The 13,116-nt window shown below is 35.3% G+C and overlaps 1 protein-coding gene across 1 annotated transcript; it reads right to left on the reverse strand.

Annotated features, from left to right (window-relative positions):
- Positions 1 to 10,834: 10,834 nt before the first annotated feature.
- Positions 10,835 to 12,906, reverse strand: LOC132303044 (F-box protein At5g07610-like). Its single transcript, XM_059800109.1, has 2 exons — positions 12,369 to 12,906; positions 10,835 to 12,151 (listed from the first exon to the last, which is right to left on the reverse strand). The coding sequence occupies exons 1-2, from the start codon at positions 12,371 to 12,373 to the stop codon at positions 10,942 to 10,944; spliced, it is 1,215 nt and encodes a 404-aa protein (XP_059656092.1). The 5' UTR covers positions 12,374 to 12,906; the 3' UTR covers positions 10,835 to 10,941.
- Positions 12,907 to 13,116: the final 210 nt, after the last annotated feature.

Below are 13,116 nucleotides of genomic sequence, written 5' to 3' on the forward strand. Positions count from 1 at the left end.
CTCTTCCTCTAGTAATTATGAGCAGCGGACCCCGCTCGGTTTTATTTACCTTTGCTTTGAGATTCCGGGTCCGTACCCGATATTTTTGGTTGAGAGCGGTATAAGTAATTAATTGGTCATCACAAGCTGACGTCATGCTGTTGACTGGGGTTTCGGCTCTCATGGTCCGAGGGTAAATTTATGTGCGGTGGTGGTGTATGTGTTAGCTAGATGAAGACCGTTGATGGGTACGAAATTGAAGTGGGAGTGCATCCGATGGCCAGAAGGGAAGATGGTATGATGATCTTGTTAACTATATAGGGAGAGATTGAATGCTTCTCGGGTTTGTAATAAAATAAGCGTTGGAGTGGCGCTGGTACAATACACCAATTTATGAATCACCGTATAATTCATGCACACTCGAAACTTTATAAATTCAGATGATTAAACTTTATAATGAGATCATATTAATTTATTATTTAATAACATTATTATTTTTAGAAAAATTCTTTATGACAAATCATTCTTTAGTTAACATAAACATATTGAATGATTTTTTCAAACCATGGACTACAACTGAAGATAAGGTTTATCACTCTGTCCATCCTCCCACTGAACATTTAATTCTGAAAAGAATTGACCTGACAGTGGTGCAAAAGTGGAAACCAAGGCTTATAGCCAACCTAAAATAATTGATCCGTCCTGTAATGCTACTAAAAAAGACATTTCTCATATTTACAGGCAAAACAATTATATTAATGTCTGTCTGCAAACGGTAGGGTCCCAGCTTAGGAGAATTGAAACAGAAATAGACACGGCATTAAATACAATTAATACTAAGTGTATTACTGATAAGACTTCTCCTCCAGAAGCTTCCTTATCCAAAGCATTGGTCAAACCTGCAATTGAAGTTAAAGGCTTCAATCTTACACATCTTAAGAAGAATGAAGAATTTCTTACTCTTCTTACTTAGAAAATTCAAGGACTTAAAATTCAGACTTTATCCCATGATGAATCTGATATAGGTTCTGATGATGTGTTACCTCATATTGAGGTTTTCCAAACTGATTTCACTCCGCTACCTGAGTTCAACAGAATTGTCTATGATAAGAATATCCACTCCAATACTGCCCCTGCTCCGAGTAGATATTATTATTCCAGACCTACACCTCAAGATATCTTGTATAAAGAAGATTATTTTCATACACGGAAATCTTTTCATGGCAAGACCATTTATGAATGGAATATAGATGGCAAATCTGATTATCAGATTTACGAGGTTATTCATCAAATGTTGATGTATAGCCAAGTCTGTAAAATTAATAACAATACTGACCCAACCATTGCTAAATTTGTCGTTGCTGGTTTTACAGGAATCCTTAAAGGATGGTGGGATAATGTTCTCACTGACATTCAGAAAGCTGAAATCTTTTCTGCTACCGAGATAGTGAAAGATGAAGCTACCCAACAACCAGGTCCTGCTCCCGATGCGGTTTACACCCTCATCACCACTATTATCCAACATTTTGTTGGCCCAGAAGGTGCTAATAGTGAACGGAGTCGTGAACTTCTACAGAATCTAAGATGTCCATCTTTAACTCATTTCCGGTGGTATAAAGATGTATTCTTAGCAAAGGTTCTCCAACTCAATGATGCAAAAAGCGGGCTAAACATTCCAATGCGACTTTTGGCATGATTATTATCGTAATTATGTAATGAACAATACGACTACTATTCTGTCTAACTTATGTTTATCCCTGATTCAATTATGGGTCGTCCAAAAGTCGCGTTGGAATGTTTAGCCCGCTTTTTGCATTAAATTGCTGCACAGGGTATTGTTTCCAGTTTTGCATAATTCCAAGTAGTCAGCCTTCATGTGGCTGGGACTAGCTTTAGAAGGAATCATGAGATCGGTAAATCCCTTTTCATAGGGTAAAGAAACAATATGCTTCTTTCTGTCCCAAAAAGCATTAGGAATCTCACTACAGATTTCCTTTAGAAAGTTTTGTCGTATTGACTCAATTTTCTGTTGCTCAGTGGGTTGTACCAATCTTTGATTAATTGCTAAGGAGGATACCTCCTTTTGCAAATAATTCAGTTGCTTTTCCTTAAAGATAATGTTATCTTTAAGAGCATTGATATGCTTATTTACTGGTGGGGTCAAGAACTGGAAAGTAATTGACTGGCCATGTAAATTAGAGCATATTCCATGAGAATCAATTTTTCTCAATTGGCATGATCAAAGCTAAAAAGGGGGTGCCCAAAATAACTTGTTGTGCCATATTCCTGATAAGTAAGAAAGTAGATGGTAAACAAATACCTTCTTTACAGATGAAAACGTGATTAAGTTTATACTTAATCTGCATCTTACCACCACTTGCACTGGTAAGACCTTGAGTGGTTTTATCAAAATATTGAGTAGGAACCAATCCTTCCTGTATACAGTTCATATCTGCACCACTATCAACTAAGGCAATAGCATTAGTGATGGCGTACTCTTGATTAATTACCAAATTGATAGATATATACCATTTTTGGTAAGTAACTTGATTCAAGAGTTGAAGATAATTCTTGCTTTCGGATTGAGGGACTTCAATCTGGGATGATGAAGTTACAGTTACAGATGTTGCTTTCAAAAGAGTAATTTCCAGTTCCATCTTAGTCTGACGAGACTTTAACTGACGAATTTCTTCTTTTAAAAGATTAATCTCCATTCTGAGATCAGGGAGATTAGCAGGACGTGAATTCTGTCCTTGGTGTTCTAATCTGCTTAGAACTTCTTTCATGCTGTAATGATTTTCTGCTCTCAGAAAATCTGGATTATCAGTATCCTCATTAGTTCGTGCTAAAGCAGAACCTATTTCAAAGACTTTCATCTTGAGTTGAGGATCTTGAATGTGATCTATAAGATCCAATAAGGATTGTTGAGTCGAAGTCAAAACATTTAAGCTTAACCCATTCATTTCAACAATTGCCTTATAATAGTCATCATGAGAGGGATTACAGGAGCATTTTGGATTATCAACTTCTGCTTCAGAGGAAGAAGAAGACTGTAATTCCATAACATCATTCCCATAATCAGCCGATGATTCTGATTCAGAAGAACTAGTATTAAGTAACAATTTACTTAATTGAAGTCTTAGTTCATCTTCTATGTGAAGACTACTAAGTTTCTCCTTAGTTCTGCACTTGTTTGCATAGTGGCTTATGCGTCCACATTTGAAACATTTAGCCTCAGCTTTGGGTTTTCCTTTACCTTTTGCTTTAGGAATATATTTCATTTTAGGCTTAGTATACTGTCGAGAATTATCCTTTTCCTTTGAATAATTCTTTCTTTTGGAATACTTCCTTTTATAAGGTTTTTCAACCTTATTTCTTTTCCTAGGTTTAGGATAAGATAAGGGAGTCTGGTAGGCAAATTGATCACAAAATTCACCTACTTCCTTTCTACCAGTTAATCTTTGTGCTTTTAACTGGGACTGTAACTTCAGATCATTACAGAGAGCTAAACCTTCTTGGATTACAATATTAACTAATCCACCATAGGTATAGTTTCTGTAAGGGATAGATATACCATTATGCATATCTCTAAGCTTTTTCCTGATTCTTTCAGCAAAAAAGGTTGGTAAACCATCTTTCAATTTTCCTTTCTTCCTCTTGTAATATTTCTCTGTATTAAGTTTGGAAGTGCAATAAAGAAGAAAGTTTTCTGTAAGTGTTTCAAATATAATTAACTGTTATTATCAACTGTTTATATTATCAACTGTTTATAAATAAATCAACTGTTGATTATATATCGATCCACTTATTTATTATTTTGGTATCAGAGCCTTGGTTTCCACTTTTGCACCACTGTCAGGGTCAATTCTTTTCAGAATTAAATGTTCAGTGGGAGGATGGACAGAGTGATAAACCTTATCTTCAGTTGTAGTCCATGGTTTGAGAAAATCATCCAATATGTTTATGTTAACTAAAGAATGATTTGTCATAAAGAACCAAGAAACAAAAGGTATAACCATTTTGCGTTCTTGTATAAAGTCATAAAATTGATTTTTAAAAAGTTGTAATTGATTTTGGTCAAAAGTTTTAAAATACCAATTTCTGAATTCTTTATATTGATCCTGTTGAAATTCAGTATTAATGGCAATTCTATCTGGGACAAAATCCATTAAAACTAATATTCATGAGGGTCATTTATGTCTGTAGGATCATCAAATTGATCCTTAACAGATTCATTTCCGATTCCCATTTCGGATGGAGTTGGGCTGAATTCAATTCCAAATTGGCGACGAGACATACCTATTGGTGCTTTCTCGTAGACTCCTCTTGGAATTTGATTCTGAGATTACTGTATTCCTTTCAGCTTGAGGTGATTGGAACCAACTACTGCAGGAGGTTGGAGATCTTCCTTTCTGTAATTCGACGAGATCGAATGGCAAGAAGGAGGACAAGAAACATGATAAGGAAGATGACTTCCTTTAGATGATGTAGATCTGGGTAGATCTAATGATTTTCTGAAATTCAGAAAAACATCACCATCCTGGTCCTGAATAACACAGTCCAAGCTATGATTAGCAATTGGCTTTGCCGGAACTGCATTAGAAATTGTCCAATGTTCAGGAAATGTTATTTCACTCCAAGGAATCATCCTTTCTGTGGCAACATTTGATTTGAACATATTGGTGTCCCATAACGCTGTTACTCATTGAGAGTCTTTGCGCATGGCATTTGGACACATAGTATCAAGTACTTTGTAATGGATGCGATAAATAACACTTATCACTTCCGATCCAGGTAAATAATCATACCCATAGGTCTGAACACGAAGACTAACTGCCTCAAGGATGTTTTTATCTGTTAAAGATAAGTTCAAACTAGGATAGATATTAAAATAAACCGGTCCATGACATAGACTGGTTTCCAGTGCACCCATCAAAGAGGGGTGAAATTTCAGACATCGAGCATCCCTCAGGGTTGCTTGAATATAAGCATCCATACCTAGCAAGGTTAAAGGTTTAAAAGCAATTTGAATTAAACCTATATGGATGTACTTATATTTGTGCATGTGCCTTTGAAGGTCACGGGAAGACAACAATCTAATTATTGTGTCTTGGGTGCTTAATTGTATAGTTTGTTCCATGGTCTTGACAGTTCATAGATCAGTTAGATTAAGCATTCCGATTTTGTAAATGCTCTTAGCACTTACTGGAGGGATAGTCCATCTGTTCAATTTATTTTGAACATTGGTCCATTCCACTAATTCAGTATTTTTTACCAATTCTGAATCCTGGTTTTCCTGTACTCCTGAAGAGGAGGAAGAAGATGGTTTTAACATGTTTGTTAATTATTGTTAATGCTTTAAGGTCTGTATAGTATAAATATTATAATATTATATAATGAACAGTAAGTTACTATTCTGTTGTCGTTCTGCTTAAGAGAGATTCTATTACTCGTCTGTCAACGATTTACTTGAAACAATACCCTGTGCAGCAATTTAATGCAAAAAGCGGGCTAAACATTCCAACGCGACTTTTAGACGACCCATAATTGAATCAGGGATAAACATAAGTTAGACAGAATAGTAGTCGTATTGTTCATTACATAATTACGATAATAATCATGCTACCAGTACCTAAGAAGCATTAACAATAAAAAGTTAAGCCAGCATGGCTCTGATACCAAAATAATAAATAAGTGGATCGATATATAATCAACAGTTGATTTATTTATAAACAGTTGATAATATAAACAGTTGATAATAATAGTTAATTATATTTGAAACACTTACAGAAAACTTTCTTCTTTATTGCACTTCCAAACTTAATACAGAGATATATTACAAGAGGAAGAAAGAAAAATTGAAAGATACATTGAAGGGAAACTTTGCCCTCTATTTATACATAAAATGGACTTGAAATTAACATTTTGAAGTCCGCATAGTGCATGGGAACGTGTGCTTAAATAATGCAGTCGGTCGGCCCACCACTAAGTTCTGTCTCCTTATCTGATGGAAAGTAGACATCTGATGAAGGAAATACTGTAGAATCAAAGACTTCTGAGAAAAGTCCTTTGTCTTCTTCTGTCGGCAGGATAAGAGGAATCTTTACTTTTTGGATGGATTCATCTTTTCCTTCAAGTGGCTGGTGAGAGAGTCCCAATAATCAGCGACTGTGGGTTCATCTTCAGAAATAAGATCTTCATTGGGATCTTGTGCATAACCAGCTAGACAGGAAAACTGATTACCATCTTGACTGATCTGGCTAGAGACTGATATCATGGAGGCATCATCTCTTACTGTCGATGTGGAGGAATCAAAAGTTGTAACAAATTTATTCCTCATAAAATCCATGCATTTAACCATTAAATCTGCTTCGGTAATTAATGGTTGTTGCTTTCTGATCATATCTTTAACAAGCATTAAGATAATAGCATTATTTACTTTTTATTGCTTTTATTTTATTAAAAAACAAAAAAAAATTTCATTGCTTATGGTAGCTCGGTACCAATTATTTTTAGGTCTGTTCGCTATACTATAATTTTTTTCCTAGTTTTCAAATTAATGGTTTTTATGAAAAAAAAAAATTATTTCCCATATAAAATTATCTCAAACAAGATGTTCTCAATACTGTTTTTAATTTCTCTAATTTGTTATAAAAAAATAATTTTATGTTATTGCACTTTGCACTCGTTTAAGAGAATGTAATGACAAAGACAAAATTCATTAAATATCAAAATTTAATAATAATTTATCCCTTTTAAACCTAGTATATTAAAATTTAATCACCTTTTATTGATTTCTTTCTACACCGAAACTTTATTCCAAATAGACTTAAAACACATTCTTAGTTCAAAATTAATTTTTAAATTTAAAATTATAAAACAATTGTTGTGACCGAACAAGTTTTATAAAACTCGATGCATTAGTGAGTGTCCCGAAACTGATCCGAAAAAAGATCCCAAACGCGAAAGCGAAAAAATAAAATAAATAAATGGTCTCTAAAAATGCATACCACCTTTAAGACTCCAAAGTAATTTCCCGAGAAGTCACGGAACTCAAAAAAATACAACACGGAAGCTAAGGTTTTAAAACAAACAAGTTATGCATATAATCTAATTTACTATTTACATTTAATTGAATTTCATCATTAGTTTAATAAACCAATTAACATCTTTTTAATCTCACGCTCATTGATACTAAGTTCATTTCAAGCCCATAATCCCAGTAAATGATCTCTACTCACTATACTCACGTATAGTTGTGTAGTGGCTTTTATAAATTTAAAAGTTGATATTCTTAATTGCCATATTAATACACTTATATTTTGTTGATCATGAGGCCGTACATCAACCACTGCCATTGCCACCATTTATTTTTTAAAAATTATAGAAGAATGTCATTTTGTTTATTTAATATATTTGTTACTAATACGATATTTTGGAGTACTCAATTTGAAATTTATTCCAATCTAAATTTTAAATTGGTTCAACTAAACACTAGAGTGTTTATTATCATTTCATTTCAACACATTTCATATTTACAACCAAACAACAGAATGAGAATGGTCATTCCATTCCATACCCATTCTCATTCCATTCCCACTTGCATTTCATTTCATTTCTATACACCAAATGAAGTAAAATATTATGTTTAGTAGTACTTTGGATTTGGAATTCGAGGAATTTTTTTTTTTTTTTTTTTTAAATTTGGAAATACAATTGGAAAAGGAATTGGATTGTAATTAAAATAAGATTTTATTTTAAGTTTGGAATAAATTGGAATTTGTAAAAAGAAATTTGAGAATAAAAAAAAAAATTGTACGATTTTGGATAAGGAATTTAAAAGCGTGAAAGAAGTAGTTTGTACAACAGGGAAGTTTGATAATGGATTTAAAAAGGTGAAAAAATTAGTTTGTAGAACAGGGCAGTTTGTAGCTGTGGTAGAAGGGTTATTTTTGTAACTTCAATGGTTAGTTAACAAATCCCTTTAACTTACTTCAATTTTTTCCCAAATTTCTTTAGATTACAATTTTTCTTATCAAATCCCTACAAACCCAATTCCTTTTTTAAATTCCATTGCTTCAAACAAAACAAGTCCCTTTGAAATCCAATTTCCATAAAATCTTGGGATTCCAAACACTGCGTGAAGATACTAATTTCTACAATCCCAAAATTCAAAGGTTAGTTAACATTTCCTTCAAATTCTTTCAATTTTTTCCCAAATTTCTTTACATTACAATTTTTCTTATCAAATCCCTACAAACCCCAATTCCTTTTTTAAATCTTCCAAACAAAACAAGTCCCTTATGAAATTCAATTCTCATAAAATCTTGGGATTCCAAATACAACATGAGTATACTAATTTTTTTACAATTTCAAATTTAATCTGCCAATTCGATACAACCAAACATGGCATAAATGGTCATTCTATTGGTTGGCTATTCCATCTTATTCTAGATCTGTTGCATGGGGGCAGTTGCATGGCTGCCAATGATGTTATGGTGCAAGATTGGGGATTTCTGATCCGTACAGGGAATGAGTTCATCTTTTTTCTTGATCCTTGGTATAATGATAAGACCTTATTGCAGAGGTTTGTTTTGTCTGAGGGGTGTATGGCAGTTTCATTTGCCCAGGGATGCAAAGCTTAGTTCACTTCTATGGAATGGGGATGTGGAATTTGAGTTTCAATGTTTTTTTTTAGGGAAAAAATCACGTAACTCCCTTCTATTTTCATTTTGGATCAAATTGTCCCCACAAAAATTAAACACACCCTTCAATTATAAATCGTCATCACATTGTCCTACTTCCATTCAAACCCGTTAACCTAGGGTTTGGGTAGCAGCGCGTGACCAACATGCGCTTATCAATTTTTTTTCTTTCTAAAATACCCCTTCCCTAGACTCTGTGTTATATTATATATAAGCGTGTGTTGTATACTGTATATATATAAGCGTGTGTTGTGTACAAAGCTTTGAAGCCCTAAAAGGAAAGGGAAGGGGGAGGCCGCGTTTTGCTGAAGTGCAATCGTCTTCGAATCCGAAATCACTCTGTCACAAACTCCTCTCCACGCCCAATCGTCTCCGAATCCCAAATCACTCGTCAAAAACTCCTCTCCACGGCCCAATCGCTGCTAGAATCCAGACCCTTCGCTGGAGAATTTTGTCAGATTCCCGGGTCAGAGCTTGGTCGCCGGAGAATTTGTTTATGAAGGTTCCACCACCGTCTCTTTCCCTTGCTTATTTGTCGCCGTTGTTCCCTGCGTTTTGCTTATTTGTCATCGTTGTTCCTTGCGTTTTGGTGTTGTGGAAGAAACAGAGGTGGCGTCGAAGTTCAGTACGATCACCTCCGGCGAAGGGTTCTCTTGTGGGATAGTGACGAACAACCATGTGCTGGGGTGGTAGTTAAATTGGAGCTGAGATTCAAAGCCAATTTGGGAATTTCACAATGTTGAGTTTGGTTGCTGATGAGTCTCATCTTGTGGTGTGACAAAGTCTGGGACTTTGATCTGTAAAGGAAGGAAGATGCATCTGCACAATTTTAAAATTTAACCAAAAAAACAAAAATTAGATTTATAATCTGAGACCAAAACAACGTCAGAGAACAGACCCAGTAAATAAAATTATATAATTCTTTCACTTTCTTTAATTTTCTTAGAAACCAACCAAAGGAATAAGGAAAATTCTTTAACCATAAAATAAAAAAAAAAAAAAAAAATGAAAACATAAAATTTCAGACATTAATCAAAAGGGAACATCAAAATTGAAGAGGGATAACCATACTTGTTGTACGGCCTTGTGCTGTGGTGGAAGGTGACGTGTAAAGCCCCTGTATGGAGTTGTTGGTTTTAGATTGCCCAGATTACAGAAATGTCTGTATATATGAGTAGAAATATATATATATATACGCACAGACACATATATACACAAACTTACAAATATTGCATTGAGATGTAAGGATTGATTATCCAGTTTTTTTCATGCTAAGGATCAGCAATGATCCATTGGCTAATACAACGGAAGCCTAAAGTGATTTCTCTTTTAGCTCCTCCGGCGAGGGTTCCTGGTGTGCTTCAACGAAAAATCACAGAGCACCCAATTGTAAAAATAACAATTATTTCGTATTTAAATTTCAGATTATATTGTAGTTGTTATTTTGTGGTGTGTTGGTGGGAGACAAAGGGTTGAAAAGGGTGGGTTGCTATAAGACCCCATTTTGTTGCCTCCAAATAAAACATTTCTTTTGTATTTAAATTTCATATAATATTATGAGGGTATAGTTGTCATTTCACGACAGGTTAATTGGTTTAAAAGGAAATGGGGGTATAATTGTCATTTCACGACAGGTTAACTGGTTTAAACGGAAATGGGCCAATGTGACGACGGTTTATAGTTAAAGGTGGTGTTTAATTTTAGTGGGGGCAATTTAATCAAAAATAATAAGAAGGGGGTTATGCCAAAGACCGGATTTTGAGGCTCCACGTTAAGGGGCTATTCTCTTTCAAGAGGGCTTGGGATGGCCGCAGACAGAAATTTCTCAAGGTGCCAGGAGGAGTGTGTGTTGGAACAAGGGTAGGCCGGCCACGCACAAATTGTCGTATAGCCAAAACAGGCTTTTAAGTTGAAATATGTACTGATTCTGAGTCTCCTTCAAAAAAACATTCATGGTTAGAGAACAGTAGGATGTTTTCTAACTATTGGGCCACAAGACAATTGATTCCCAACTTTATTGTGAATTCTGTTTCATGGTAATAAAACGTGCTCTGTTAATTTCAATATTTACTTCGTGTTAGTCAAACCAGTTCCAATAAGGAGGGCATGCATCATACAAAACTTGAACACAAGCCACAATAAAAAGTAAATAGTAGGACAGGTTATTAATGTAAATTAAATAGATTTCGAGATTGAAGTTAAAGTTACAAAACAATGAACAAACACCCAATCCAAGTAACTAGAAATGTACTGTTGGTCAAGGTGGGAGTAATGTCTCAATGTATGGATGGACGCTACAGCTTTCAGGCTGCATAAGCTCCTGGGAAGAAGAACCAGGATGATGTACTACATCATGAAGCTTCTTAAAGGTGTCATCCTTAATGTTGTAGGAGATGATCATATTGGTGCCCACAAATAACACCAAAAACACATCTGCTTCATCTTTTCCATGAATTAAACCAAGCACAGACATTGTTCGCGGTACGATCATCTTCTGTGATACAAAATTAAGCATCATGTTAAAGTTAAGTTGATAGTTCAATGACCACTTGGAGTAATCGCTTTCCATCTCCCAGACTTTAATATCAAATATGGTACCATAAACACTTCGCCCAGTAAGATGCAAATGACCTCTAGACTCCCCGAAATGCCGTAATCCATTAAAAACCATTTCTGGTGAAGATGGCATTGGAAACACTCTTTCTTGATCAACATCAAAGTATTTGGAAGGTTTATCTGGCCAGAAGGAAATCCAATGTATTGAACCATTGCAATAGACTCCATTACCCAAGTCCACTCCGCTTGAGGAGAAAGAATGATGATCACCTGAGGGTCTCCGCCATGCATTGGTTTGTGACGAATAGACATGAATTTGATACAAAAAATCGACCTTCACCTCGTGTAATCTCTTGAGCAAAACAACTTTGTAATGAATTGATTTGGAAGGATCAAAAGCCAAATATAGAGGGTCAGGAGGATATCTAGCAAGGGAAAAGGGCCAGGGAAGCGTCCGGGATTGCTTGGTAGTAGGATTGAAAACTTGGTAGGATCGGGAAAAATAGTTTGGTTCTAAACACAAGAGTAGAAAACCATTGCAGGAGTCTATGATTGTAATATCCACAGTATACATATTGGGAAAGCGAGCTAAAGACTTGTTTTTTCCACCATCATCTGTGCCTTTGAGAGGAATGTATTTGATTTGATTTCGGGATTTACAGGTGAAGAAAAGACCGGAGATTTTGGGATCATGGGATTGTCGTTGCCGCTGTTGCCAGAGGAGAGGGAAAGTAGGACTGGAGATTAGAGAGAACCATGTTTTCGAGACGGACTTGAATCGAACCACAGATTTCAGCGGCAGAAGCACAAGGATCTCCACCACCAGGTCGTCGTTACTGCCAATGATTTCAGCAGCGGCAGAGGATATTTGGGCCGACGACCGGCTCTGTGCATTCTGGAACCTTTTAACCCTAGAACCCATTAACGAAGTTGAATTCACTTCAGAGGATGGTTCTAATTAAACACTTACATAGACAAAATAACAAATCGTGTGTTATCCTAATACAACACTGACAACCTAAAAATAAAAATAAATTTATTTAACTTTTAAACACAATAAATAATTATTTGTGTTTGAATAAGTAAGATTAAATTTAGCCTGTTAGAATAGCGGTTGATGATGCAAACCTCATCAAACAGAGAGGTGAACGGCCTAGACGATCGGAAGCAGATCTGATCACACCACAAGGGAAACGGCGAGGCAGGTAGAAAACTGTCGTCTTTGCTCGCGTCTGTGGAGAAACAGAGACAAAGATGGCGATTCTGATCGGAATAGACAATCGGTAAGTATAAAAAACCCGCACCGGCAGATCTGATCAGAACACGTTGCGAGACTGGTAGAAACTTGTGACCTTTGCTCAAGTCTGTGGAGAAACAGAGAGAACGCCAGTGAAGCTGATCGGAATAAACAATCGGTAAGCATAAAAAATGGGCACCGGCAGATCTGTTCAGAACAGCAAACGGCGAGAAAGGTAGAAAGTTGTCGTCCTTGCTTGTGTTTGTGGAGAAACAGAGAGAACGCCGGCGAAGCTGATCGGAACAGTCTATACAGCAACCGGCAGATCTGAGCAGAACAGAAGAGCGTGGCGGTCGGTGGTGGCTGAGATATTGTCAAAAGATTAAAATTTGAAAACCTATATGAATTGGTAATTATGATTTATGACCCCTTTCCTACACTTCGTTTGGAATAAGAGTATATTTTACAATAAAATAAATATTTTATTTATTATTTAAATATGAACAAAAATAATATTATATTATTTTTATTCAAAATTTCATTTTAAATCTAATTTATCCCAAACAAATAAATAGAATTTTATTTTAATTTTAATTTCTATTTCAATTTTGATTCTTTTTCAAATCCTAAAATAATTTA

Source organism: Cornus florida, unplaced genomic scaffold (genome assembly GCF_030987335.1).
Source record: "Cornus florida cultivar Cherokee Brave unplaced genomic scaffold, ASM3098733v1 CherokeeBrave_3.0.0_Hap2_Chr04, whole genome shotgun sequence".
Lineage (NCBI taxonomy): Eukaryota > Viridiplantae > Streptophyta > Magnoliopsida > Cornales > Cornaceae > Cornus > Cornus florida.